At 40.1% G+C, this 27,895-nt stretch overlaps 1 protein-coding gene across 2 annotated transcripts in view; it reads left to right on the top strand.

Annotated features, from left to right (window-relative positions):
• Window positions 1-27,895, top strand: part of osbpl10a (oxysterol binding protein-like 10a) — a 109,341-nt gene that overhangs the window by 53,844 nt on the left and 27,602 nt on the right. For both annotated transcript variants that reach the window (XM_075449519.1, XM_075449518.1), the window contains 2 exons: window positions 19,478-19,718; window positions 25,616-25,746. In XM_075449519.1, coding sequence (XP_075305634.1) covers window positions 19,478-19,718; window positions 25,616-25,746 — 372 coding nt within the window. The remainder of the gene's footprint in view (window positions 1-19,477; window positions 19,719-25,615; window positions 25,747-27,895) is intronic.

Genomic DNA, 27,895 nt, shown 5'->3' with positions numbered 1-27,895 from the left:
TTTACAGCTCGTTGAGACTGGTGAAAGAGGTTTCTTACCCATTTGTACAGGTGTTTTTTTTTGAACGCGTAAAAAGCATCAAGAAGCAGCAGCCGTTAAAGTGTACACACTGTTCTCCAGAGGATTAACCGCTGTATGCGCACATGGTGCCACATTTGCGACTGCTTCTGGCCCAATAATCTCTGCAAGAAGTCTAAGTTCCCACTTGCAGGCCCCAGGAGAACATGTCATCAGCGACATTCATCAAATATACAGTTTGACTGGATCACTGTTTGCTGAAGGCTTGATGGCATTTCTCTGTAAACCCATGCTTGTAAGCACCACACATATACCAGTGACTCGAGTCTGCACGATGGTATGTGTGAGCTGAAAACTGTCCTCGACACGAAGGATTTGCCTTACCATTCACATCTTACAAATAAGTTTGACATTGTTGGTTAAGGTGGAGCTCTAATTGAACCTCATCACTGCTGCCCTGTAAAAAAAAACTACTATTAACATACATGAATGAATGCAATGGGCTACAACTACTAAACTGATTAAAAAAATCTATAGTTTACTATTATTAATCTTTAAAAATATTCCCTTTACAAGCCAATATTGTTCCTAACTATTCATAACGCGTTCGATTCACGTTGCCATTCAACTTATGAGTTTTTCTTTCAAGAAGTTTTGATGTATTCAAACTTTATGTAATTTTGGGGAAACCTGTGATCTTAACATCAGAAATTAACTGAAGAATAGCAGGATTTGAATAGACACTGAATAATTAAGTTATGTTTTAAATGAAAGGGTAGCTCGTGTCTCCTTCAGGTTTTGGAAATGCGTCCCTTTATTCTGTGTACATGTTCATGCCTCATTTTTTACACCAGCAATAATCATTAAAAGGCTCACTGGATTACTGTTATGTCCACAGAATGAAATGAACAGCTAAATAACTTGGTTATTATTACTGTTGTGGGGGGAAAAAAAAGCTTGAATAAAGCCTGTCTTTTAAATTTTTTATTTTAAACAAATGAACAATGAATTTCCTCTAGACTGTGAACCATCTGTTTTGTAGAATGCGAACGACACGAAGTTAATACACACTCACGTGATGTAGAAAGCTGGTTAGCTAACGACCTACTTTAACATGTTATTTAGCTCGCAGGCTGTCCCTCTGTCAGTGGGACATTGATGAAAGAAGAGGAAAAAACAGAATATGACAAAATGGATGACTACTTTTGTCTTAAAACATTGTAAAACTCTGGGTTGCTACAGATGTTAAAGATAAGGATTTTGCTGACACTGTTATGTCTTTTTTTTTTTTTTTTTTTTTTGTTCAGTGCCAAAGAAACAATGAAATATGCTTTTTGTACTTGAGCCCTTTATCTCTCCATATTTGAACACAAATTGATTCATACAAATGTATTTAAAAAAACTTCATAACATTTGACATAAAATATCATTTATATTTATGGGGGAAAATGATCATTTTGTTCCCAAGGAGGTCCAGTTCTGTGTCAACACATGTCTTACTGGTCAAGTTTAGCTTACTATGGTGCCCCCCCCCCTCGGCGCCTGAAGTTTGATACATTTAAATCTTTTGATGGAATGCCTTCTGGAGTATATCTAGATTACCTTTTCAGCTTCAATATATACTTTAAACCTTAATACAGCAGCAAACGACTAGTTGGTATATGAACCTGAGGCGTAATGGTTGTTACCAGAGAGTGATCTCTCTCTGTGTGATTTGTATTTCTGGGTTATGAGTTCTGGATTGTGGCAGCTTTTTTTTTTTTTTTTTTTTTTTTTTTTTTTTTTTTTTTTTAGGCAAACTGCTCTCATACATCCATCAGAGGATGTTGTCTTTCTAATCATTTAGTCCAGATCTTGTGTCTGAGCTGCACTTTGTCCGGTGCTGCCTTTGTTCTGGTCTCAGGAGGGACGCTGGTGCAGTGAGTTCAGCAGATATTTCTGGCAGGCCTGACTGGAATGTGTCACTTCAGCTTTGTTGGCATTTTATTGTGTACTTATAAATACTGATTAACATGGCTGGTGATAAAAGGAGGAGTTATTGATCAGGTCTTTGTGGGGGGAATTTTTATTTATTTTTTTGCTGCAATGTGTAAGTGTTGGTGTGTAAAGATGCAGTGTGAAGGTGATAATGAGGATAAATGACACGGGGCACCATATTTCATATTAAGTGTATGAGCTATGACGTTCTGCAGTTTATCCCTGAATATATGGAGTAAAGCTTGTTTTGTGCACATCTGCAAGCATGTTGAAAATGTTTCAGCTTGATATTTCTGAGTTATCTGGATGTTCAAATCATCAGTTTTCTCTGCCTCGGTAACCAGACTGGTCTCTTCTGGTTAGCACATCTCCATTAGCTCTGAGGACTCATTCACTCTTCTTTGCTTATCTTTTAGGAGATTTTATTTAATTTTTTTCTGTCACTTCTTAATGACGTGTCTGCAATTGGTTTGAGGTGATTAATTGCCAGAGATTAGGCTTGAAGTTGGGTTTCTTGAAGTGGAAAATGATGAAGACATGATGGTATGGCAGGTTGGCTAACTGTGCAGGCTCTAGCTGCCGCCTAAAAGACTCAGACTCTAAAATGTCTTTTTGGGTAGATGCCAAGTGGCTGTATGTCTTGCTGCTAAATTGTGAAGTTAAGATGAGTAAGCATTCAGGAAAGAAGGGATATCTACATGAGGAGAGGCTTTCGAAATATAAAGTACTTACCGAGGAAAAATGGAGGCTGACGGAGAAGAGTTCATGTCGGCCATTATGGAAATTGCCTGATCCCAACAAACACTGACATGTTTTATCCGACCAGTGGCGGTCCGACACTGATTTACGCGAAAACACAAACTCGCAGCTGGATGACAACGCATCTTTTAACAGAAAATGTAGAAAAATGAGTTCAAGTTGGATTAATTTTCATTAATCATTTAATTTAAGAAATTTTTAGCAAAGGAACTTGTAACTTTTGACAGTGGTCCTCAACTTTCTTTGTTCATGTCTTATTCTCTGTACACTCCTGTAAGCGGGAGGCTGTTTCTCTTCGGCACATACGCAAAACAGATAATTCGCCACCAACTTCAGTGAAGATGATAAAAAGTACTTTGGCAAAAAGCGTAATTGATGCAGCAAGTAAGGTCAAGAGGAATGCTGGCAGAAAATTGTTAATCATGTCTGCTCACTCATTTTATCACTGCACTCGTAGTACGAGCTGTTTCTAATGAACTGCTGGACATTATAGCTTAACTACCTTAATTTATCTAAACATGACACTCGAGAAGTCAACGCAAGAACATCTGCAAAGATCAGACACTCCTCCTCCTGGATTACACCTTGAGATCCTGTCAAACTCCACCAATGGGATCAATGACGAGGGGCAGCCCTGGAGGAGTCCAGCATGCACCATAAAGGATGTGGATACAGCTGTTGATGTGGTTATACAGGGACCTGATAGCCCACAACATTCACTCCAGTCTTCATACTCCCTCAACACCCGCCACAGAGGGTCTCAGGGGACATGGTTGTAAGTCTTCTCCATGTCCACAACACGCATTTAGACTGATGGTTAAACTCCCACGACCCCTCAGATCTGGTCTTCTGTTCCTTGACCTGGACGAGAACCATTCTGCTCCTCCTAAATCCGAGGTTTTACGATCAAGTGCCCCCTTTCCAAGACCCTGGAGTTAACTCTCCCAGGGAGGCTCAATAGTCCGCAAAAAAAATGGGGACCATGCAGCGTCCCAGACTTGTGCAACATTGAAGAGGCAAGTCAGCCAAGACAGTCCCACAACGTCGTGACGTTTGCGGAGGAAAACGACCTTCACTGTAGTGTCACCATGCAAGCTCACTGAACTGAAAGCTCCAGAAATGCAATGTTTCATTAATTGTTTTTTTTTTTTTTTTTTTTTTTTTTTTAAGCTGTGACAAAGCAGCTTTGTATGTTGCCCACAGAATATGTCATTCTTCACACAGAAGGAAAAGAACACCTGTTTGGTAACCTGCCACGCAACTGAAATCTCACAGTCGGACTTTATATTACTGTCACCTTGCTCTATAGAAGGAAAAAAACAATGGCCAAACATTGTATTAAAAACTTGCCATTCACCTCAGTTGTTCCTCTGTATGTCAGTCTGACGACACTCTTGGAGGAGCATCAATATTTCATGCAAATCTTTCATGTTTCTCGCTCACAAAGGGCCTGGCTGACTTGAAGTTGTTAAATTCCCCCTTCAGATGTGCCACGCTGTTCGTCGTGCTAAGAATATCTCATCCAAATGACTCACTCTGTGACAGAAAGGGAGCAACTAGTGATCCAGTGCGAGTGGAGAATATTTCTCACTACTCAGGAGCAGAGGAGGCCTCCTCGTGTGAACCCAGGATAGTTGGAGTAAATAACAAGCAGATGGTGTGATCGTTTAGCAAAACAAACACTCCTCTGGTGTTTGGGTTTTCTGCACAGACCGAGAAAACGAGGCCTGAGTGATGTGACTCATCTTCAGTTTTTTTTTTTTTTTTTTTTTGGACCAGAAGAACTGGGTTGCTGCTTCCTGTGACCTGGTTCTAAACTGCTGTCAGTTCGCTCCTTTCTCCATGTCTGCCCCCCCTCCCACTTAGTCCTGACCTCCCTCCTTCCTCTTGTCATTTGTACTTTTCCTTCCTTTACTCATAACGGGCCAATAAACTTTCCTGACGGGTTTGGCACAGATACAAGCCAAAGGAAGGCTGTATTCAACAGTAAAGGAGTCTGCTTGCACTGATTTATGACCAGAAAGCTACTGTATGCTGATTACATGGAGGATTTATTGTCAAATGGCAGCATCGGGAATGTTGTTGTACATCCCTTTTTATATTCTGGTTACTGTGGCTGATAATTTTCATAAATGTCACTCAGTTGCTTCCTGTAAGACCCTGTTCCTCTCTCCTTTTATGGTTGAGCCATGTCTTTCAAACAAACCAGCACTCCAAATGCAAAACAGTAACTTTGAACTAATTATCCGCTGCTATCTAGCTAAACTTGCATTTTTAATGCTGGATATGCAAATTAAGCCAAGTTGAGATGATTTAAAGCAACACTAGAGAAGTTTGAGAACCTCAAAACCGAGTTCTTGTGATTAGTTTTGAAGTACATTGACTTCTGTTATGCACAGTCCTGGGCCTGAAACTGCCCTAGAGTGTTCGGGGGCTGAGATACAACAGTTCATGACTTTTCCAAATTCTCCAGTGTAACTTTAAAATGGACTGTGTAATGCAGTGTTTCTCAATTCCGGTCCTTGGGACCCACTGCCCTGCATGTTTTTGATGTTTCCCTCCTCCAGCACACCCGATTCAAATGAATGGCTCCTGATAAGGCCACTGCAGAGCTTGATGATGGAAAGGAGGGAAACATCAAAAACATGCGGGGCAGTGGGTCCCGAGGACAGGAATTGAGAAACACTGGTGTAATGACATGCAAAAGTTTGGGCATAATATTTTGCTAACCATGAAAAGTTAAACCAATAAAACACAATTTGATTTGGAAAAGCTAACAATAAAACATTACTTTCAAGCTTCTTTGATGTTATTGATGATCACTTTGTGCTTAATAGCTGATTCAGGAGAGTACGAATCCTCACAAGTAGTATAGATGACAGCCTTCTGTTGACCGTCTTCCACTGTTTAATGGCAAAATGCAACTCCTTTTTCATTCTACAGTCCAAATGGAAATCTTAGCATTTTGTACACAAAGGCTTTTTTTTTTAAGCTAAGCTTGAGATAAATAATTTCATGATTTAAAGTTCTGACACTGCTGAGGATCAAATGCAGCTTCTCTGGGCAGTGAAATGGGAGGAAGGATAAAGTTTGAAGTCCTGCGTTTACAAACTTTAAAAAGTAAATGCCTTTTTAAAGTGGGGAGTATAAGCATTAGCTTATGAGCATTTTGTGCTTTTTCTTCTGGTTGTGGTTGTCAGGTTTGTCTTTGGGAGAGCATCATTAAAGCCTCACATTTTTTGTGGCTCGGTCCTTTTTTAAATTTTATTTCTCCAGAAAAGCAAAAGTCAGAGAAGCAGTCTGAAAAGTCACTAAATGAGGTGAACTCGGGTGTGACATTCACAGCTGGCAACCGACGATTCAATTCATTTTTATTTATATAGCGCCAAATACAACAAATGTCATCTCAAGGCACTTAGATAGTAAGTCCAATTCAAGCCAATTGGAATTCAATTAATTAATAATAATCATAATTCATAAAATAATCCAATTCGTTCATATAGAGCCAATTCAAAAACAATTTCCTAGCTAAGAAAACCAACAGATTGCACTGAAAACTTTTTGTTTTTTGGTCCAATCTCCCGGCCTGAGCGTGCCTGAGGCGACTGTGGAGAGAAACGACTCCCTTTTAACAGGAAGAAACCTCTGGCAGAACCAGACTGAGGAAGGGTGGCCATCCGCCTCGACCAGCTGGGGTTTGAGAAGACAGAAAGGGGGGGAGGGCCGCAGCGGCGGCGGCGGCACTGTAACACCATTCAAAGGATATCTGTTGGAACAGGGAAACACGAGTTAATGACCACAATAATATCACACATACATACATATATATATATATATATATATATATATATATATATATATAGAGTAAAGTGAGGAAAGGTGTGACAGATGAGGCCCCCCAGCAGTCTAGGCCTATAGCAGCTTAACTATGGGATGTTTCAGGATTACCTGAGCCATCCCTATTCAAGGTAAACACAAGAAACTTGTGCTAATGAAAAAATAAATAATAAAATAAAGGACCAGACTCAGTGAGTAATTCCCTATACTCCCTATATAGATCTGCTCCTCACACCACAACAACCATCTTTTTACAGCCACAAGCTACCTCAGCCTCTCACCAACTGCACACCAGTCACAGCGGGGTGGGGATGCAAACCCTGGTTCGGGTAGGGGGAGAAATAAAAGAGGTAAGATAAGCGGGAATGGGATTCAAACCCTGGTTCGGGTAGGGGGTAATGAAAGTATAGAGGGTGCCAGAGGTGGAGGCAGAACAAGACACACTAGCAGACACACTATCAGATTCAACAGACCTAACTATAAGCTTTATAAAAAAGGAAAGTTTTAAGCCTGGTCTTAAAAGTGGAAAGGGTGTCTGCTTCCTGGACATTTACTGGCAGCTTATTCCACAATAGAGGGGCCTGATAACTGAAGGCTCTGCCTCCCATTCTACTTTTAGAAACTCTGGGAACCTCAAGTAAACCTGCAGTTTGGGAACGAAGTGCTCTGTTAGGAAAATATCTTACAATGAGATCTTTAAGATATGATGGAGCTCGGTCATTAAGAGCTTTATATGTAAGGAGAAGAATCTTAAATTCTATTCTGAATTTAACAGGGAGCCAATGAAGAGAAGCTAAAACTGGAGAAATATGATCTCTCCTGTTAGTTCTCATCAAAACTCTGGCTGCAGCATTTTGGATCAACTGAAGGCTTTTCAGAAAATATGTGGGACAGCCCAATAATAAAGAATTACAGTAGTCCATCTACCCAACAACTAAATATCCAAATACAACATCTGGATAAAGTCTTACTTTTCTCTGTTCGTCTTCCAGATGTCAACTTCACCCGTGTTAACTACAGTGCTAACTGATCCACAGCCTGTATCTGTGTCAAGCTGCTACCTGGAAAAAGGCAGGAATCTGTTATTTTAATTTAAAGACTGCACGTTAGGTGCTTGGAGGAGCCATAGGCCCCCAGGCTGCCTATTCAACATCTGCTGAACTTTTCTGTCACTGCATATTTCATCATGGTCATGGGGACAGTTTTATGCCCCTTCTCAATGACTGGGCTAAAACAGTAGATTTTTATTTATATATTTATATATATATATATATATATATATATATATATTTTTTTTTTTTTTTTTTCCCTGTTGTGGCTGAAATTGAGCTGAATTCTTTCCTTGGCTGAGGGCAACCCTGTATTTTATTTATTTTTTCACCAGATGAATTAACGCTGTGTATATATTGCGGGTGGAGACGCCCTTGATCATGACTTGTGAGCGTCTGACAGCTCAGAGGTTGTGTAACAGTCGGCTGCGTTTCTGAAGGATTGACTGTTGCACTTAATCCATTAAATGACAGATGTTTGCTTGGTTTTCGAGGACTTCTGTATTAACGTAGTAATCTGTTATTACATCTTGGATGTTGATGTGGACACTTGACTCACCAGAACCTGGTTATTGCAGTGACTCTGCTCATTATGTTCTCCTGCTATGAAATGATGAAAATTCCAGTTTTTGTATGTTTGAGCATGCTGGGTAACAACATTGTGGATCGTATGTATAAGACATGTTTAACTGTCTGTTATTGTTCATGTTATATCTGAGTAATTCATGATCTGTGTTTAGATATTATTGCCATAAAAAAATTTTTTATTTTAATTTTTTAATTTTTTTTTTTTTTTTTTTTTTTTTTGTGCAAAATAAATGCTCAGTTTGGACTTAAAGCTTCCATATTTTGTTGACCGCAGTGAATGCAGTTGTGAAGCCACTGAAAGCAGCTTTGCAGTAGCAACATATCACAGGTGTTCGGTTGAGTGTTGAGGCCACTGACCTGCTGTCACCTTCCATCCGTCCGTGCGTGAATCCGCCTCCTCGCCGATGGCGAGACGGTGGGAGTCGGGTCACATGACCGTGCCTCCTCAGTCAGCTTGTCACAGCTGGCTGATGTGAGCTCGTCAAACGCTTCGATGCTGCAGCACCGCTGGGCGCTCGCACCGCAGCAGCAGAGCAGGATCATTGGGGTTGGGCTATTTCTGGAAACATCACTGGTCTTGTTGGCTCCAGAGAGGTGTTTGTGTGGTGGGGGAGCTGCCATTTCTTTAGCTTGGTAGTAATATTCTGCAATTTGTTTCTCACCTGCTTTCAACAAAGGAAGAAAATACTAACACTATTTGTTTCTATACAGAAACACTCTGTCACAAACTTAATCTTAGTTTGTGTAAATATATATGGTTGGTAGATGACGTCACTACATTTGTGTTTTGTTCTTTTCGGTTGTACCACTTGATGATTACACCTAGAATTTTCTTTTTCTGTAATTGATTCTTTAATCTAATTTGTGTTTTTGGTCAGTTTCTTTCACCTTTCCCAATGTTCTGTTTATGTTTTGTTTCTTTGATTGAATGCAGTCTCTCCTGTTTTGTTTTTTTTTTTTGTTTTTTTTTCCCTCTCCTCTTCTGGCCTTGGCGTAATAATGCTTTCACTGTCGTGTCATGTTCTGCTTCATCTAAAAAGATGGCTGGATTTTACAAAGTGCCATAAAACCCAGTGAGCTGTGTTATTTTTGAGCATTGTATGGCTTTTTTTTTTTTTCTTCTATCTTGAGTTACTTATGGTTGCATAGCAACACATTTGCTCTCAAACTTCCATTGCCATCCGTTAATGGCCCCTTCAGTGAATAATGGACCCTCGGGCAGGTTGATTTCCCGCCTTATGTGCAACAAAATGTAATGAACCTTCTAAATCTCTGCTTTTCTGACTGCATTTTCATGTTTCATGATGAGCTGTGCCCTAAACTACAATTCTCATAAGTATCTTTGTGCAACTGTATGTTATGAGAAAGCAATACCCTGCCAAACAAAATGAATGTTTATAATGAAACACTTGTTCTATAGATGGTGGGTTGTAAAAAGTAGTTTTACCTTCTCCAGAAAAGCCCTGTGGCTAGTTTGAAATCGGAGCTGGTAAAACTGATAAATTTGTAACTTTGCTCAGCTATCCAACATCAGGTTAATATGGATTACCAAAATCTGTGGTATTCGTCTTTGAGTAGCGAGAAACTGCAGTACAGAAATATCAAAGGTGTCTTAAAGTAGTTTAAGCCAAGTACTGTTGCTATACACAGAACAGTGAAGCTTTTTGGTCTTTGCTTGAATTGTTGGTAGTTCCATGTAACTGATGCTCTGTTTTGGTTTAGACTTGGTCAGGGTTACAAGGAAGCTGAACTCGGTGACAAAAGACCTGAAATGTCAACTTTGATAAAAGAAAAAGCTTCCAACAGGTTTTTTTTTTTTTTTTTTTTTTTTAGTTCTATAAACATTTATTTCAACAACAGTGGAAAGTTACAAATGCACACGTTTGTTTTTTCAGGAGAAACTAACTTTTCTGTCTGGTTTCGGACAGAAGATGACCATCGTGATGATCCGTAAATCATAACCTAAAGGTTAACATTTCATCCAGTAAATGATCTGAATGAGAATCTGAGGACAGTATTTACTTCCAGAGTGACTGAGCTGTCACTTAAAGTGGTCCCGCCCACTTAGAGGTATAATTAAAATCTTAAAATCAGGTGTAGAAAGTTACTGATTCGAAGTCGCATTGTGTACAGGATGTGGAATACTCTGCATTGAGCCAGTAAAATAACGAGTTTGCATCCTACACAATGGTAATGAAAGTGTTTTTTGGCTCCCATCCGAACAGTTAATTTGCACAGTTGTGGTGGTAAATGGATGTACAGCTCAGAAGAATAAGAAGTTGCGTAACTCTAACCCTTGAATTGATTTGTAGGAGCAAAGTCCTGCTAACATTTCTGTGAGGATGAAGTGGAGGAAGGCAGATCTGCAAAAAATGGAAATGAGATGCAGAAATAAAATCCTTAATGGAGATAAATCTAGATATGCAAACATTTGTATGCAAATTTTACATTTGAATATACAATTAGTACACACATAATTTACAGAAATTACTTTACCTGTAGGCAAACTTTCAAAGGAGTCTGTCACTAACTGGTATGTAACAGACCAACAGATTTATCACATTGGGCCTCATGCAAGAACCGTTTCTACACACAGATTTGTTCTTAAATCGTCCGTACGAGTGATTTAAGAGAATTTGTGCATTCACCAATCTTTTCGTATTTTACGTTTTCTTTCAGGTACGAACAGAATTTACGAGTGATCCAGACCTGTCGTAGGAGTTTCGTAAAATAGTCCGCTGTTATTCCAATCAAGTTTGCTTGACTAATGGATTGTATATTTAATTACATTGAAGAAAAGATAAATAAATATACATTATACCCCATAATTATGCTGACATTATTCTGTTTGACTTAAATTTTGCACTAATTGAAGGTTCATTGGAATCTGTAACGGGAAGCGCAGCGGCTGATTTTCTACTTTTGGATGCCTTAAGGGCAGATTACAGTTCTGCGTCTATCGTCTTGACGTGTTGCTTTGCTCTGGTCGCGAATCACTTTTCATGTTATGGTTCTGACAACCTCGACCTAGAATTTCTAGTGACGCATAGCAGTTTCCCGCCAAAATGCTAGTGGGAGCCCATTCGAGAACTCGCGAGTCGCGAGAACTTCGGTGGGGGGAGTGTATATATTCAACACAGACAACCGCAAAGGCACACCGAGGACCAATCACAGCCGCTTTTGTCTGCGCACTTCCGTTGGTGGTCTGCGTGCGTCTGTCGCGTAGTCAGAATTTTTTTTGAGGTGCACGAGAACGCGCGCAGAGCCTCTGCGTGGGGGAGTGGTCAAGATTTTGACGCTCGCAGAGGCTATGCGTCCGAGCATCAGAGGCTTTGCGTCTGAAGCATAAATTAGGCATTAGTGCGTCAGGCTCTTGGAAGAGACCGTGTGGAGACAGACGAATGGTTGACATCGCGATTAAGATTCCCAAGGACTGTGCTACTGCAAATATGCAGCTTGTTGTTAGAGCCACAACTCCAGAGAGAAACACGCCGATCAAACCCAATTCACCACATGTCCAGGTCCTCACCACCCTTGGATTTTTGGCCACTGGAACCTTTCAGAGGGAGATTGGAGACAGATCGGGGGTGTCCCAGTCCTCTGAGAGTTGTGCGCTCCCCTTGGTCATCAAAACTCTCATCAGTTTATCACCCATGGTACATCAAATTCCCACACACCGCTGTCCAACAAGTACAAATTAAGAGGGACTTTCATCCCGTGGCTGGACTGCCAATCATAATTGGAGCACGAGAGCCATATATGCATCAAAGCACCCGTGCTGTTGTGGAGCGCACTGAGCGGAAGGCCAGGTGGGTGTGATGCCTCGTTCATGGCGCAATATTGCCATTAACGAGGGTCTCCTACAACCTGAATCAGACCAGAAGGTGCCAGAAGACCCCCCTCATGGACCACCCCATCAAAGTGCCATCATGATGAGGCAACAACTGATTGCATGGCTTTAGTAGCAGTCATTGATCGCCTGCCCATGGCGAGACGTTTTTTTTTTTTTTTTTTTTTTTTTTCTTTTTTTCAGTGACATGGTATTAACAGCACTCCTAATTGCTTCCCATTTCTTCGCTTTAGCAGGTCCCGTAATTCCACTGCTAAAAGTGACAGATTTTCCTTTTTGGATCTCTGAAAGCAGAACTTCAATCTCAGCTCCCGTTTTTGCGCCTTGATGTCATTCTCATGACTCAACACTCAACACTTCCGGGCACAGGAGCGAGGAAGCACAGCCTTATATGGTATCATTTTGGGCGTGGAGTATGCAAATCTACTATCCTCGTGCACGTGAACTTAGATACGCACAGGTGTGATTCATCATTTACGCAGGTCGTTTACACACTTTTCCCGAAGTTAAGAGCGCTTGTTGAATCTGACGTGGCGTGTTCGTACGAGACCTTCTTACGAAAAAAGTAAGAGAAATTTAGAATTAAAAATACGAAAATGTTCTTGCATGAGGCTCATTGTTCATCATTTGCACAGAATTGTTAATCTTGCTGTGATAAATTATGGCGTCGTAATGTGCAACATAAAAGCCACAAATGAGTAAAATATGAGCTGAATAGGCCCAACTTATTAAGAGGATTCTAATTGTTTGAGGGTAATCAGTTTGGAAGTAATGACAAAGTTTCTTGTTGTTCGAGGGGAACTGTGACAACTTAACATCCAGAAATGGAGTCTGAGCTCTGCCTGATTTTAAATGGCTGAATAATTAGACAGTCTCTTTGCTTTCACATGAGTCTTTGCCACATTCTCCAACTCTACTGCAACAGATTTTCAGTGACTCCAGAATAGCCCTGGGTACTGATGCGGGCGGACAGATGTGCCACTGAGGTGTGGGCGACCAGCGTTCCAGACTCCATATAATATTAATGAAGACGACACTTCCAGGCTGATAAACAGCCCAGATTCATTAACCCTGAAAGAAGCTTATTACACACTAGCGACAACCAGCTTTCTCTTTGATGCATTTAGACTCTGATAAGTGAGACTAAAATACTTGAAATATGTGTCTGTGGGAGCTCTGAAAAGAACTTTTTTGGCACGGTTGTCTCGGAGCAGATGGTTGTGTGGATTATAATGCTCACTTGTCACCTCCTTCGCACAAGTACAGTAACAGTATGGCTGTATGGGAGGGTGGAAATGGAAACTGTCACATTTGTTTCCAGCCTGCATGGAGCCTCATTTTTTGCTTTTATTGAACATTGTATAATACATAACTGTAAATACTGTAAGTGCATGCAGGTATTTTTAAAGTATTTCCCTTTTTGTCTCAACAAAGGAAGTCCATGCAGCTTTTTTTTTTTTTTTCCCCCCCCCCCAACTTCTCATCCATATAGAAACGTTGTATTGATCATTAGGTGATCTCATCACTCTGCTCCTCATCATAGTTTGTGTAGTCATTTGTAGATTTTTAAAGCAACTAGTGCTCGGTGTTCACAACGTGCCTGTTTGGATTGGGCTGTTTGTGGCTTGTTACTGCTTCGTCTCACTCGAAGTTAACCTGAGGAGCAAAATGCGTGCCCACAATCAAAAGTACAGTGCAGACAATTCAGATTGGACATTGTCCCGCAGTTACGGTCCAAATGTGTTCTGCACATTGAGATGTACTGTGGAAATCTGTCTGAGAATGGCTGAGGAGGCTTCTTGTCGTGTGCATCAGTACAGAATGTATCCCAACATCCAGGTCGGCAGGAAGAGACCAAGGAGAAGCAGCTCTTATCGGTGTGCTCACTTGTAGTTAATTTACCTGGAGGTTAGCAGCTGCTTTTGCACATCGTCTCACCCAATATTCCAGGCTGCTCCAAGGGGGCTTTTTTGCAAGAAGTCCAGATTTAATGCTGTGGACATTTATATTAGGTGCCAAACCCACAGAACACCTCAGAACATTTTAGAACTGCAGTGCATTTGTGAAAACTGAGGTTACTGTTTTTGGAAAGAGTTCAATCAATGCTGGAAAGGTAGGGATTCCTTACCTTGTAAGGTAGTGTAGCGTTATTGGGCATTTATATATGCATCAAATATAAGGATTTATAAGACGTTCTCACTGTCTCAAATAAACCTTAAACCTCGAATTAAGGGCCACACCTTCATATATTTTACTTGCTTTAAGTTACAGTCAGGGAGGAAAACTGTTAAAATCTTACGATCCTGGTATGTTAAATTAATAATCAGTCTCATATCTCGCTACTTTCGTGAAAGTTCTCATTTGGTTGGACAGACATTACGTAAAGAAAGCATACGACACAATCTGTGATTATAACATATATAGATATATGAACTATTTATTAAAATGATATGACCAAAACATGAGCCTTTAAAACAAACAGGAGATGCATTGAATATGGGTGATTATATAAAACACTTAGTGAATGGAAAATAAAATATGGGGAATGGAGAGATACTGGATGTATTGAAATAGTTTAGGTTGGCTGACTATTTGACGCTAAATACTGACATTTCGGATTAATTTATCATTCTGTGAAAGCCTCGAGACATCCATCAAACCCACTTTAAGGTGAAAACGGGTCGGTCTTACTGTGCTGAAGTTCTGCTTAGTCAGCTCGGAACACGGCAGCGGCCACGCGGGGTCCGAGGGGATTTCTCTTCCGCTCTCTGGGCCTTCCTGGTTGTGGTGGCTGACTTTAGCGGACTTCTCAGTTGCTTCTTTTCACCGGGAAACGGGAACGATGGTGCCGAGGGCTTTACTGTGGGATGATCAAATCCTCCGAGTGTCAGAGTTGGTCCGTTGCTGCTTTCTCTGATGAAGCGAACTTAAGTTCACAGAAGATTAATAAAAGGTTGCTTGAGTTGGCTTTCTGGGTAGGAAAACTTCATTCTGTTCTTATCTTTGTTCGGGTCTTTCTTTCTCGTCTCCGGGGTCTCACTGGGTTCCTTCCGGTCGTCCTCTGCATCGCTCATCCTCACGTCCTTCCGCTCTCTCCTGAGATAATGGGAAAACTCCCAAACTCTGGTGAGCTCTTCTTAAGTCATCTCCAAATCTCTCTGAGCAACTGTGTTCTCTGTTCTGTTCTGAAACTCTGGGTTGAAACTCTTCTGGAACAAGAGGTGTGTTTTTCGCGGGCTCCGGGTTTTGATTCTCGGAGGCGGGGCATGACGTAAGCTTACACTACTCTTTCAGCCAATGATATGCCTGAACTGTGGTGAATGTCTGCCTGTGTGTCTTTGTGTAAGACGATCTTAGTCATCATTTTATGTGGGGATTTCTGGATGAGACAAAGAAATTCTATTTCTCCATTACTCCGTCTCATAGAACATTTGTCTCGGTGATTCTGAAAACACCACATCTTGTTAAGATATGCAGATTAAAGATATAACATAGACTTGCAATATAAAGACATCAAAATAACACACAACGTAATTGATTATGACTTTCAAAATTCAGATGAATATCTATGAAATCGTGACATATGAATAGTGAACCACACAATGTTAATTTTCTGTGTTAACAATGGGGATACCAAACAAATACCAAATAGATACCGAAGGGACATCGTTAAAAGTTAATAGTTGCATATATCTTGTCCATTTTACTGAGTCCTCGGGGATTTAAATGTTCAACTAATCAACACTGCAGACCACTAGGGGGCAATGTGGTTCCATCAGGCAGGTTGGGCATTTTCCACCAAGATCAGTTCTTTGTCAATATTTAAGCCAGAATCGTACAAATTGTCTCTATATGCGTCTTGTGATCAAGCTGGAAACCTGAAAGAAATTGTACACGGTTATCAAACACATTTAATATAGTTTTAAGGTTCGACTAAAAGTGAGTCTTAGTGAAGTCTTCTCAGTTCGTGTGTAGCCATCTGGTCGGTTCTCTTGTGGGAAAGGGTGTTAAAGTGTCAACTTCGATTTGTGGTGAAGATAAGATGGTAAGTCTCCCACCTCTCCAACATAAAGATTCTTTGTTCATTCGAGTTTATCCCAATTTATGGCGAGCGTCTGTTGCGAGTTCGATTCCCCAAAAACTTTCAAAAGGGTAGAAGGTTGTCGTAAATTAGGCAGTTTCTGTCTTTTTCCTTTGTGGAAAGAAAATGGAGATCTGTTTTTTTTTATCCACATACGTAAACATCCCCCGATAGGAATGTTGGTATCGTCAGAGACTGAAGGCCTCTTAATCCACACGGCACTGTGACTGCTACAGTAGTGTTCAAACACAGATATGAGTCTGTTGTGAACACAACTTCTCTGTTCTCACTGATTGCTTTGTATAGCAGTAAATGTGTAGAAAAGCATTCGGATAAGTTAGGGCCACTTAAGATCACATTAAGGATGGAAGTAAGAAAATTCTCCTCTAATCCTGTGTGACGTGACATCGTTTTAATCAAGGAAAAGAAAGGAAGGTGCCCTTCAGGTGCTCCGTGTGTGTGTAACCAAGGCTATGTTCAGACTGTTCACTCACTCACTAACTTTATGTATACTGCTCACTATATGGAGGACTCATCAAAGAGAGGGGGCAGACACTACCTGAATGCAGCAGTGCTTCAGTCATCTGTGGATATTCAGTTGCATAAATGATCACCAGCAGGACAGGTACATGTTAAATATGAGGTGATGGACAGTTTTTAGTTAAGGGCGTGTTGTAGTTTTCTCTCCACAACACTGACGGAACACAAATCTGTGTTTAAAAATACTGTTCTGTGCTCACCTACCCGAGTATCCACCACAGCGAGAAACGATTCGATCAATTCAAGTATAAATGTTTATAGCAGATGTTGATTTGTAGCACTTCTCTTGATGGGCTTTTATAAAACTGAAAAATTAAAACTATAAAATGGAGACTAAGCTTAAAGCTATGAAATAATAGTAAAGAAAATGGTGTTTAAAAGCTAGACATAGTCCAAATTTGTTGCTGAATTAACCAGAATTTAACATCCTTCCTAAAGATTGAGGTTTGTGGTAAATTTCAAGGAGGAAGTGAGTTCAGTCTTTTTTTGCTTCCACAGAAGAGGCAAAAGTTTTTTTTTTTTTTTTTTTTTTTTTTTTTAAACATTCGATGACTCATCAGATCAGTTAAATGGCAGATTTGCCGCTAATTACATCAGTAATTGAAGAGTCAGCAGTGAAAGTGTGCTTTGAAGCAGGAGTTAATTGATTTTATTTTTTTCTTTCTGTCAGCAAATGCCATTAATGACCAAAATGTGCCTCAAAGGACTTCAGGATGTCTCCACACTCAGCTCCAAATGTACTGTAGCTGTTAATGTTCACACGCAGGTCATACATTGGTTTAATCTTTTAAAAGCAGCTGTGCACGGTTAAAGTTTGAAATGCACTTTGTTCAAAGAGAAATTTGGGCATTTATTGGAATATTTCTGGGTTTGCAAGTGGCTGTTCTTCGATGAGATTGCATCGACACAATCTACAATGCAGCTGTTTGGCTCACTTGTGTGTTTTTTAGCAGATGTCTATGACAAACAGGAAAAATCTGTGTATTCGTTTTTGGGGATTAAGGAAAGACGCAAGAGAAATGTAAAATATCACCATCCTGTTAACTTTAAGTGCCTAAAAGCATCGTTAGGGGAGTGATATATTTGAGGGGCTCACCAGAAATGTTTGTTTCTTTAGTTTTTTTTTTGTTTTTTTTTAATTAATTTTACTGAGTATGCAGAAAGTTTTCAGGCCCTAATTCAAAGTTTTTGAACATTTTTATGATGAACAAATTGAAAATTAATACCTGAAATATCCAACCAGTTACTCTGTTTGTTTTTAAAATACATTTGGCAGCTATGACAACCTCAAGTCTTCTGGGGACTGACCTCACAGCTTGGTACATTTTGATTTCTGAAACCCTTTGTGTATTGATGATAATCCTGTAAGACAGGATATTAAAGGGTTTAAGTGACTTGTGACATTTGAGTTATCTGGTCACTGTACCATAAATCCCTGATTTGTGGAGTACTACTGTGACAGTTCTCCACAGGAGGTGTGGATCTTATTCATGGTAATAATTCAGTTCTTGGTTATCTGTGGGGTCAAGACGCCTCATCCATGATAACTCGGTTTAGAATGACTACCAGGTTTAGGTCTGCTGTTCCAAAGTTCAATTTGAGAATGACATGAAGTTGCTGCATTTATTTAAAATAAATAAATAAAAGTTATGTACCCTTCCCTACATCTGTGCTTTGACACAATCCAGGTCAACAGAAATTTCTCTTGTCCCCCCCCCCGATATGCACCACTAACTGTGAGACAGTCTGATTCAATGGGATGTTTCAAGAAAAAAAACTCACACGAAGGGAGTTGACTGGTCCCAGAAATGGGTGCTACTGTATGTATCCTGGAATAACTTGAGAGCTTTTCAAGCTAAAAATGATAAAGAATCTTCTCTGTCCTGTGAGTCTCCAGGCTAGTAGAGCAGTGAAAGCTAAAGTCCACCTTGTTGCAAAAGTAGAGACTAGTGTTAGGTTTTGCTGAAAACTGATTGGGACTGTAGACTTATTGAATTGGGCATTTTCTTTTTTGGAAGTGCATATTTGGGGGACAAACAAGCAAGCATGAATATGACTGGCAGGAGATTGTTTGCAGGCATCACTGTTGGGTAAGTTCTGGTTCATTTGCATGGTTAATTTCTGGAGGACTTTGCATTGGATTTAAGTCATGGTGGTCCCAAATGGGGGAAGAATAATTTAGGCCATTTCCCAATATCACCATCTTGTGATGTCATTGAGGAGCTCACCAGAAATGTTTGATTCTTCAGGTTTTTATTAATTTTAGAGATGCAGATCCAATAATTTCATGTTCAAATCATACCACTGGACTGTTTGGGTGACAAGTATCAACATTGCTGAATATAAATGGTTTTCAGTCTTTTGTTTTAGTAAATTAACAAAACACTGTGTTCTGTGTGGACTTATGGGGGGAAAAAAGGAACGGGATCCATTTTAGGAGCTCCAAACATAACATTTCAAAAACTGAAAAGGTGTTTGAAAACTTTCCATGTTTGCTGTATATTTGATGTATAGTCAGTAAGTTACTTGCCTGTAGTAATGCTAATTTCCTGCTGTGTAATGACCAGGATGAACTGTGTTAAAATATTCTTCTGCAGGCATCGTTACAAGACTTGTACCTCGGTCCAAACCATACTGCTTGACCAAGCGGTCATGAGCTGGAGCATCACCTGTAGGATGCTGTATCATGCAGAGTCTTTTCCCTTATGTCAGTTGGCCACTAATGATCAGAGTAAAGTGAGTGTTTTTGTGTTTTCATGCCTCCCTTTTCCTTTGCAGGTGATGTCCCAAGCTGAGGGCCAACAAAAGAACCTTGTCCAGTCCATTGACTCTCTGCCCACCAAAGGCCCACTCTCGTGTCTGGATCAGGATCTGCTGCTGCTCAAAGCCACGTCGGCCGCCACGCTCAGCTGCCTGGGAGAATGCCTGAACATCCTCCAACAGACTCAGAGCCACAGCCAGGTGCCACCTCAGTCCCAGGCCTCCCAGTGCCACCACGCTGGTCACGGAGCATCCTCCGGTGAGTCCGCCCTGGGCCCCATTCCAGTGCCGTTACTGGAGCCCCCAACACCTCCATCTCCCACATCCCCCTTGTCTTTTCAGTCCCGTCCTCCAGAGCCCATTGGCAAGGCCCAGCTGGGGCAGCTAGACTGTGGCTCGTGTCCATGCCTGTTGGGTCCCATGAACTTCAATGTTTGTGATAAATGTTGTTGAATGTCGCATTTGTGTTAAATTATCTTTGCCTTTTTTTTTTTTTTTTTTTTGGTCATGGTTTCTTGTCATTATTGTTGTTCTGTGCTACTTTCCTTCATTTTTGTCTTTTCAATGTCGTCTAGTGCATTGAAACGCCAATAGCTCCTCAAAATGGTACATGTAATACCAAGTACAAGCATGAATGTGAAGTGTGTATGAAAATGTTGACGGTACCCCTGAAAGCATGTTAGACTGTCTCCCTACATGCATGTCAGAAGAAATGGCCTAAATGTGAATGGGTAAACCTTATATAAAACTATGCATTTCTGAATCCCCTCAAAGGATTAAGCCTTTGCCAAAGCAATCCACACTGGTGCCTCAAATGTCAGACCTCTGCCATGTTTAACCCTCTCTGTGCCAGGTCCAATAAAGTTGTTTTGATTTAAACGATTTGCAGCCTGGGGGTGGTTGTATTGGCACGACACTGGAAGACAATGGTCGGGAACCAGCTCTAGACATCCATTATTGTACGGGACAAAAGCCGACTACGTTGAGAATAATTGAAATCCCTAAACTGTTGTGATCTGATTTATATGTTCATGAGTAAATATTAATCTTTATAATCCATTTACAGTATCCAGGTTGCTGTAGAAGAGCAGAACCATAAATGTCTTATCCAGAAAAGAGGATTGGAACTGATTTAACATAATACTCCACTGAAAACTATTCAGTCTTAATCATACTTTGTGCTCCTGGCTCTGAAAACCTGAAGCTTGTTCTACTTGTGAGAGATATCAGATGCAAATCACAGCAGCTACAGTGGATCACAATACAGGTGCATTTAGAATTCTCCTGCAGCATAATTCCTCTTCTACGCAGATGTTTGAACTTGTAGAAAATGGCTTGACGGCTATTGAAACTCTAAATATCCTGTGTGTAACTATTGGCTCCTCTGTTTCTAAGCTTTGTTGGAAGTGAATTCACTAGTACAAAAAGGATTATTTTAGATGTATAATATTGTGGTGAAAGCTTTTGCTGCTCAATAAGGGTAATTATTCAGGGAACCGAGGATTAAAGGTAAAATTGAGTTGAATTTGACCAATGAACCAGTTCCTGTTGACACCAATTTAGAAACGCTCAGATGTTGGCTGTAAACCCCTGGAAATTAGGCCAGTGTGTGGGATAAGCTCAGCCTCTCAAACAATTTTCAGTACATCAAGAACTCTTCTTTTTACACTAAGTCCAACCAGTGTTGCCTTTTGTTCTACAGGATTATCTTGGAAGTGTTTGTGCAGCTCATTTTACCTCATAGTAATTATTGCACCGAATTGTGCCCACTCATCTTTCTTTTGAGTCTGTTTACATTTGTACTGCCTCAAATATTAATCTGACCTACTCTCTGAACACTTAGTTAAAGCATCATAAACATTAGGAAGGGACTCTAGCTGTATATGCTTTAGACGAGACATCTGAGATGGTTTGGAATGTTAATTTCAAGAAGCATTAAAGCCACGTCAACTGGGTGAAAGACGTGATGGGATTTCATATCCTATGTGGCATTAAAACAAGGTCGGATTTCCCATGATGGGGGGAAAATGGAAAATATTTGGTTGCAGGAGCAGAAAAATGAGGTCAGCATTTGAGAAGACTTTTACCCAGAAGGTTAGGGTTTGAGGCCCATGTGGGACGGATATTGTTTGACCTAAATTTTTACTAATTCCTTAAATTTATGTTTTCAGTCTCGGTTCAGTTGAGTTTTGTTGAACATTCTTAACCTGCTAAACATTTCAAAATGTAATGGATGCTTCTGATGCATGTTTATTGGTTTTTGTGCCGTGTTGTAATTCACTTCAACTGCTGTGAATCCAAACTAACTGTGCTAACAGTGCAAGCCAGAAACATTTTCAGAGCCATCTTTAACACCTTTTTATAGGCATTATATCGAGTTTTTAAAAAAAATCTTTTTTTATTATAAGCCAGGAAGTTGTGGTCTGTTGCTTCTGTAATATTAGAAAGTTTGTTTGGCATCTGTGTCTGGGTGGGTGCAGGGTCCTCACTGTTTATTGGTCTTCTTTTTGCGCCAGCAGCCACCCTGCCCTGTACCTGTTCATCACACAGGGGGTGGTGTGGAGTGGGACCACGGGGCCGCAAGTACAAACCTCTTTCCTTCCGCTGCCTTGCTGATGAGTCCTGTGGGGGCCCAGCTGCTCCTCGCTTCCGGCATGTACCCTCCACATCTCAGTGAGGAATTTGTTAGGATCCTCGATGTTGCTGAACCATTGGTGGCGTGGCTCGCCAGCATGGGCTGCATCCTGATTTGATGCAGCTGATGACTGGAGGGGCTAGCTGATTGAATGGACTTATGCCCACGCGCGAAAGCATTTTCATTGCATGGGCAAGAAAACTCTTTGGAAGAGGGCCGAGCATGAGGTTGCACTGAGTTTGGCTGGCACGTTGGTCCCTCTGGTCTCCTGTTGATGTTAGAATAACCAAAACAACTTGTTGGAGTTGGCTCTGGTCTCAAAGAGCAGAAAACTCGAAGGAGCTTTTACTCCCAACAAAAAACTTGCCAGTCACAAACCAGACAGCAGATTATCAACTGATGTCCCAGAGGATCTTTGCTGCTCGCTCTAGCTCTTTTTGGATCCCCCTTCCTTCCCTCCGTCACTGCCATAAAGAGCTTGAAGCCCCACTTTCTCTTTCATCATCTCACAAAGAGCGTTTTCCTTTAAGGAAATTAAAATCCGTAAAGGAAATTTACTTTGCAACCAATCCCCCTGCACCTTTAGATAATTCTAAGCAAAACCACTCTCATGAACCAAAGTGAAGTAATGGGCATGGCTTATTTAAAAAAAAAAAAAAAGTAAATAGAATTTTTATTTTTTTTAAAAAGTAGCATCATAAAGTCTAAATTGATGTCACGGCCCAGAAATGGAAGATAAAGCCATTGGAATTTATTTAATGCATGAATGTATTTCTGTCCACCGATTGATCTGCGCAGCCTTTTGATTCACCTGCATGTATCCGTCCAATGGCCTAAAATGACCCTGCTCACTGAGCATCTCTACTTCTGGTGCGTCAAAGTGACATCTTAAAGTATTCAAGCAGAATTATTTGAAAATTGCTCACTAACAACATGCCCACATCAACTATTTTCAGATATTGTTCTCCTAATGAGCTCTCTGAGACCCATTAACCACCAAATGTTGTGATCAGTTTAAAAACCTTTTTATTTATTAAAAAAAAAAGTCTCTTATCAGAAGTTGAAGTATCACAATAGGCAGCTCACTCAGTCAAACCATCAGTTGACCGATGCAGCCTGAGGGCTTATTTTTGTGGAGACGGACTCATCTCAGGCCCACTGTGTTAACCTGGACAGTTTGCTTTGCACTAATGGATATCAAAGAACAACCTCATCGTGCATTAGACTTCTAACACAGTTGGAATGCTGGGAGTGGAGATGAGAATTGCCTCTTTTAAGGCTCCGTTTACAGCACTTTGAAATAAGATCTACTTCTAACTCTCTGAGTTGGAAGCTTTAAAATGGGGGAACTTTACATTATTATTCTGTAAGTGACAGATTTAAATCATGAAGAGTTACTGATGGGTCTTTTCATGCTGGAGACCCCTAATAACTCGTCAAAAAACGAGTCGCACAATGTCCGAAGCTGTTTAAAGGCAATGACTGAGTTTGAAGTGAGGTTGCAGATAACCATGGAGGAGCCTTTTGCCTCGTTATAACCTCATTACCTGATGATGTGATTGTCTAACTTATGGACCTACAGTGGACCTACCTGCCCATCCGAAAAGTACCGTAACTAAACCAAAAACCCATCAGCCAGAAAAAGTTCAACATTTAAATTGATGCAACAAGAAAAAACAAATCAGAATATCTGAACACAAGTTGGCAAAGCAACAAAACAAAGCACAAAAAAAACACACACAGAACACAACGTTCCAGAAAAAGGACAACTGTTGTGAAATTTGTGTTTGTGAGAGTCTTGTTTCCATTTTGTTATAAGTAATGTTGGGGCAACTTTTCTGGGAAAATGTTTTTTCAGTGAAATGTTGAGCTTTGTTTTTGAGTTTTCTCTAGCGTTGTTTCTGTCAAATGTTGCCGTGTTTACGAGCTCAGTTACTCACATTTATAAAAAAGAGGAAAACATTTCATATAACTAGTAAAAAATATATATATAAATAATAAAAAAAAAAAAACGGTTCCCATGTTTTTTTCATGTCATCTAAATTACTTGGAAAGCCGACTGCTAAAATTAAAATGAAACTATTTCTGAAAATATTTGCAACATTAAAAATATAGGAGTAGTTTCCTTTTTGATTCACTGCAGTTTTCACCCGTCTGGTGTGTTGTTCACAAACCTTAATACTTAAAGGTTATCGATCTCCTTTTAATGACCGCAGAGGTTGCTGCAGATTTTCACTCGACTCCAAAAACTACATAAAAATTAACCAATTAAACAAAAGAGATAGAAATGAGTAGTTTGTCTTGTATCGCATACGTTAGTGACAGAACTGTGGCGCTACTGGTTTATGGGACAGTGTGATATCGATCAGTGTGAACAATGGTGTGCACTGATGAAATCAAAATTTAACTATTTAATTTATATCATAAGTGTCTGGAATTGTGTATTAAACAGTGGTGGTAGTAATATGGTATGGTTCTGTTTGGCTGCTTTATGGATCAACAAATGATGAATTTCAAAAAATATCTGTGCGAAAATGGGTTGAGAAACAAGACAACCTGAAGCACACAGTCGACTCTACAAAAAAATGATAGAAGTTATTTTGGAAAGGCAATGTCAAAGTCTAGACATAAATGTATCAGAAATGTACAGTGTAGGTCTATTTTACCATCTTTTATGGAGAGCGTAGTTTGCTTGAGAGCACGATTCCTTGTTTTTCTGCTCCAGATATTTTAAAGCTGATTCTTTTTCACAGAATCCATGCAAATGAGCTCAGCCCCAGCTCTTCTCTCTGTCACTCAGGTACTGTTTACTTGTGCAAATGTCCCATGCTCCTGTTTAAGGCTTTCTCCATGCACTGGTGTTCTTTGAGCTCGTTGTGAAACATCTGTTCTTTGCATCTGCTCTTCATTCTTGGCTTGTAATGAAATGAACAGCTTTAATGTTTTTAAATTCCAATTTTTGATTGACTGGTACTTTATGTACTTTTAGGGGGTGTGTGAAAACTTAAAGCCGTTTTAGGTCATATTTGCACTGCAGTATACGTTATGAAATTCCAAAAGATTCAGACTTTATAGCAGCACTGTAGCTACAGAACTCTAATAAATAAAATGATTGTTCGGGTTTACAGGAAGTCGATTTCTTATGTTTCTGCAGAACATTTTCCTGCTGGTGGTCCCAAGTCAAAATAAATTATTTTACTCAATTCGCCTCAGTCGAGTCAATAAAACAATCCATGGTATATATAACACTGAACAAATATTAAATCTAAATGGACGCGTTTAATCACACACACAATTTCCTGGTGTCTAGTCTCTGTCAGTCAAGCACACACCTTTAATACTGAATATCAGATGTAAATAATAGATAGCAAATTGAGAATTCTACAGCTTCCCACTGTGGTTCTTTCATTAAAAATAACCAAATTAATCTCTAAATCTCAGCCACCTCTTGTGAGCTTAACGCTGACGGCTGGGTCTGTCATTTTGTCATTTTTCAAATTTTTTTTTTTTTTTTTTTTTAGATGGTGCTCCTGTGTGGACTGTACCAAAGTCGCCCTCAGGGGAGCAGCTGAAGAACGGAGGTCTGACTCCCCTGCGGTCAGCCGAGCCCTCCCCAGCCCTCAGGAAAAGGAGTCTGTCCCATGGTGCTGAGGTGAGAAACATGCTGTCATTGTAAGGTCTCACCGCTGCCTCGGTCGTCTCGGTTCACGGCGCCTCAGATGTGAGACTGATAACGCTGCACAATTAGTCTAAGAAACTGAAATCTTACAGCATTTTCTAACCTCAGGGGGTTTCTGATTGGTTTCTCTACAAATATGTCAGTTAAACGGTTGCAAAGAAAATCTCTATTTTTACATTTACCACTTTGGCCCAGCATTCAAACTGATGAGACCAAACCTTAACTGTGCAAGATATGGAGATTTATTTATTTATTTATTTTTGTTTGTATTTTTGTGCCTATTGATTTCTGATGGTGTAATTAGAGACAAAAACCACAGCAGCAAAGGTCACAGGCTGTAATGGAATCTGGAAAATAGAATTTATATTGTACAGTGGTACGGGTTATGGGAGCCAATTTGATATTTATTGATCGAGGGAAATTACGTTGTTACAGTATAAATGATAATGAGAACAAACAGTCATTGTTTACACAGCTACTGTAGGTGCAGGAATGGTGTGCTGTGATGGTCCTTATTGCAACATAACTGTAGAAGCCTCTGACTGAAGTCACTCTGTTTAATAACTGTGTTGTGCAGAAAGTGTGCGCATTGTTCATTATGTGTAGCAACTTGTGCAGCATTCTTTGTGTAATCAGCTCAAGGGACTCCAGATCAGTCCCTAGTACAGAACCAGCCCTTTTTTGAATTTGATCAGCAACAATTCTGCTCTGTTTGGGGGAAAAAGTTATGTTTTCACATCTCTATGATGATATGGGATTTATTTCCAGAATGCATCAGGCTTGTTTAGAGATTAATTTGCAAACTTCTGATTGAAGGACACATTTTTTTGTAATGACGGTCATAGTTCAGGTGTCACTGCACAGCAGCTCATTCCAATGTTTTCCATCTAATCAGATCGGAAAACAGTCTCAGAAAGCTGACTTGAGGTCGGCTCAGCTTGGCTTTGAATGATCCTGTCATTTCTCAAATATCCCTGCCACTCAAAAATGCATTTTCACAGGTTTTTATCTCTTAAAATATCGGAGTAAACCAACTGTCTACTACACTAACTTACAACTGTGCATAGTTTGTCAGTAGAGAACAGTTTTCCCACTTTTCTTCTGAAAGAGCAGATATTTGTGACTTTCCTAAAATCAAAACATCAAATGTACTCTATTCTGGGCAAGCTGCAGTTGGTTAAATAACACCTCCAAATGCCAATCACTGTCCAAAGTCTATAGAAGAAACTTGAAACTTCAGGTGCAAAGTGAGTCTGGAGGATGATAGTTTTCATTAGCAATGTGAAAACTCTGGAAGGAAAGCACTGACACGGTGTCAGCCGGTAGTCACAAGCTGATAAGCTAAAAAATGTATTTATATTTTTATTAGTCGTAGCAAGCAACATGATGATCCTCCCATTCACCTCCTCATCCTCTGTACCTCTGACTAAACAGAGTCAGCGCCGTATCAAGTTTAATTAGCTGCCCCTAAATTTGTAGAACATTCTGTATTCTGATTATCAATCATGCTGTGTGCAGAGGTGTTTGTTCTGTGCCTGCGGCGGCAAAGTACAGTGCATCTTCAACAGAAAAACGCTTTATGCTTTGTTGGGTGCCTTGTTTGTCTGAAAAGTTGCTAAAAGCAAGAAAAATGCTCATTCAGCTACGGTGTAATTCAACAAGCCTTCCTCTTGTGCATGATCACGTATCGATTTGGTGCTGAACTATACATGCCATTCAAGTCTATATAATAAACTAAGATTGGACTATTTGAAGAGTAAAACGGTGACAAAATGTCTTTTAAAATCTTTAGATTCTGTTTAGTTCCACTAACTGTGATTACACCGTTTCACAGCTCAGCTACAGCAGTCTGATATGAATGCGAAATGACAATTTCTACAACAGGAGGAGGTTGATAATCCACTTTTATTAAACTGAGCAACTTCCCTGTGATCCCTTTAGCCTTTGCGTTCCTGATAGTTCACCGTGTCTCTTGAGTGCGTCATCATCCATCTGATCTCGTGGTTTTCTCTTCGGTTTTTAGTTTTGTGATGCGAAACGACTTCCACCCACTAGATTGTCGTCCTCACACACATTACTTGTTGCTGTCTTGCTCTGCTGCGTTTCATACCAAAAAAAATTT

This window comes from Odontesthes bonariensis, chromosome 18, assembly GCF_027942865.1.
Source record: "Odontesthes bonariensis isolate fOdoBon6 chromosome 18, fOdoBon6.hap1, whole genome shotgun sequence".
In the NCBI taxonomy this organism is placed as follows: domain Eukaryota; kingdom Metazoa; phylum Chordata; class Actinopteri; order Atheriniformes; family Atherinopsidae; genus Odontesthes; species Odontesthes bonariensis.
Note: the sequence above shows the minus strand (reverse complement) of the source record. Positions and strands in the feature narration are given on the sequence as shown.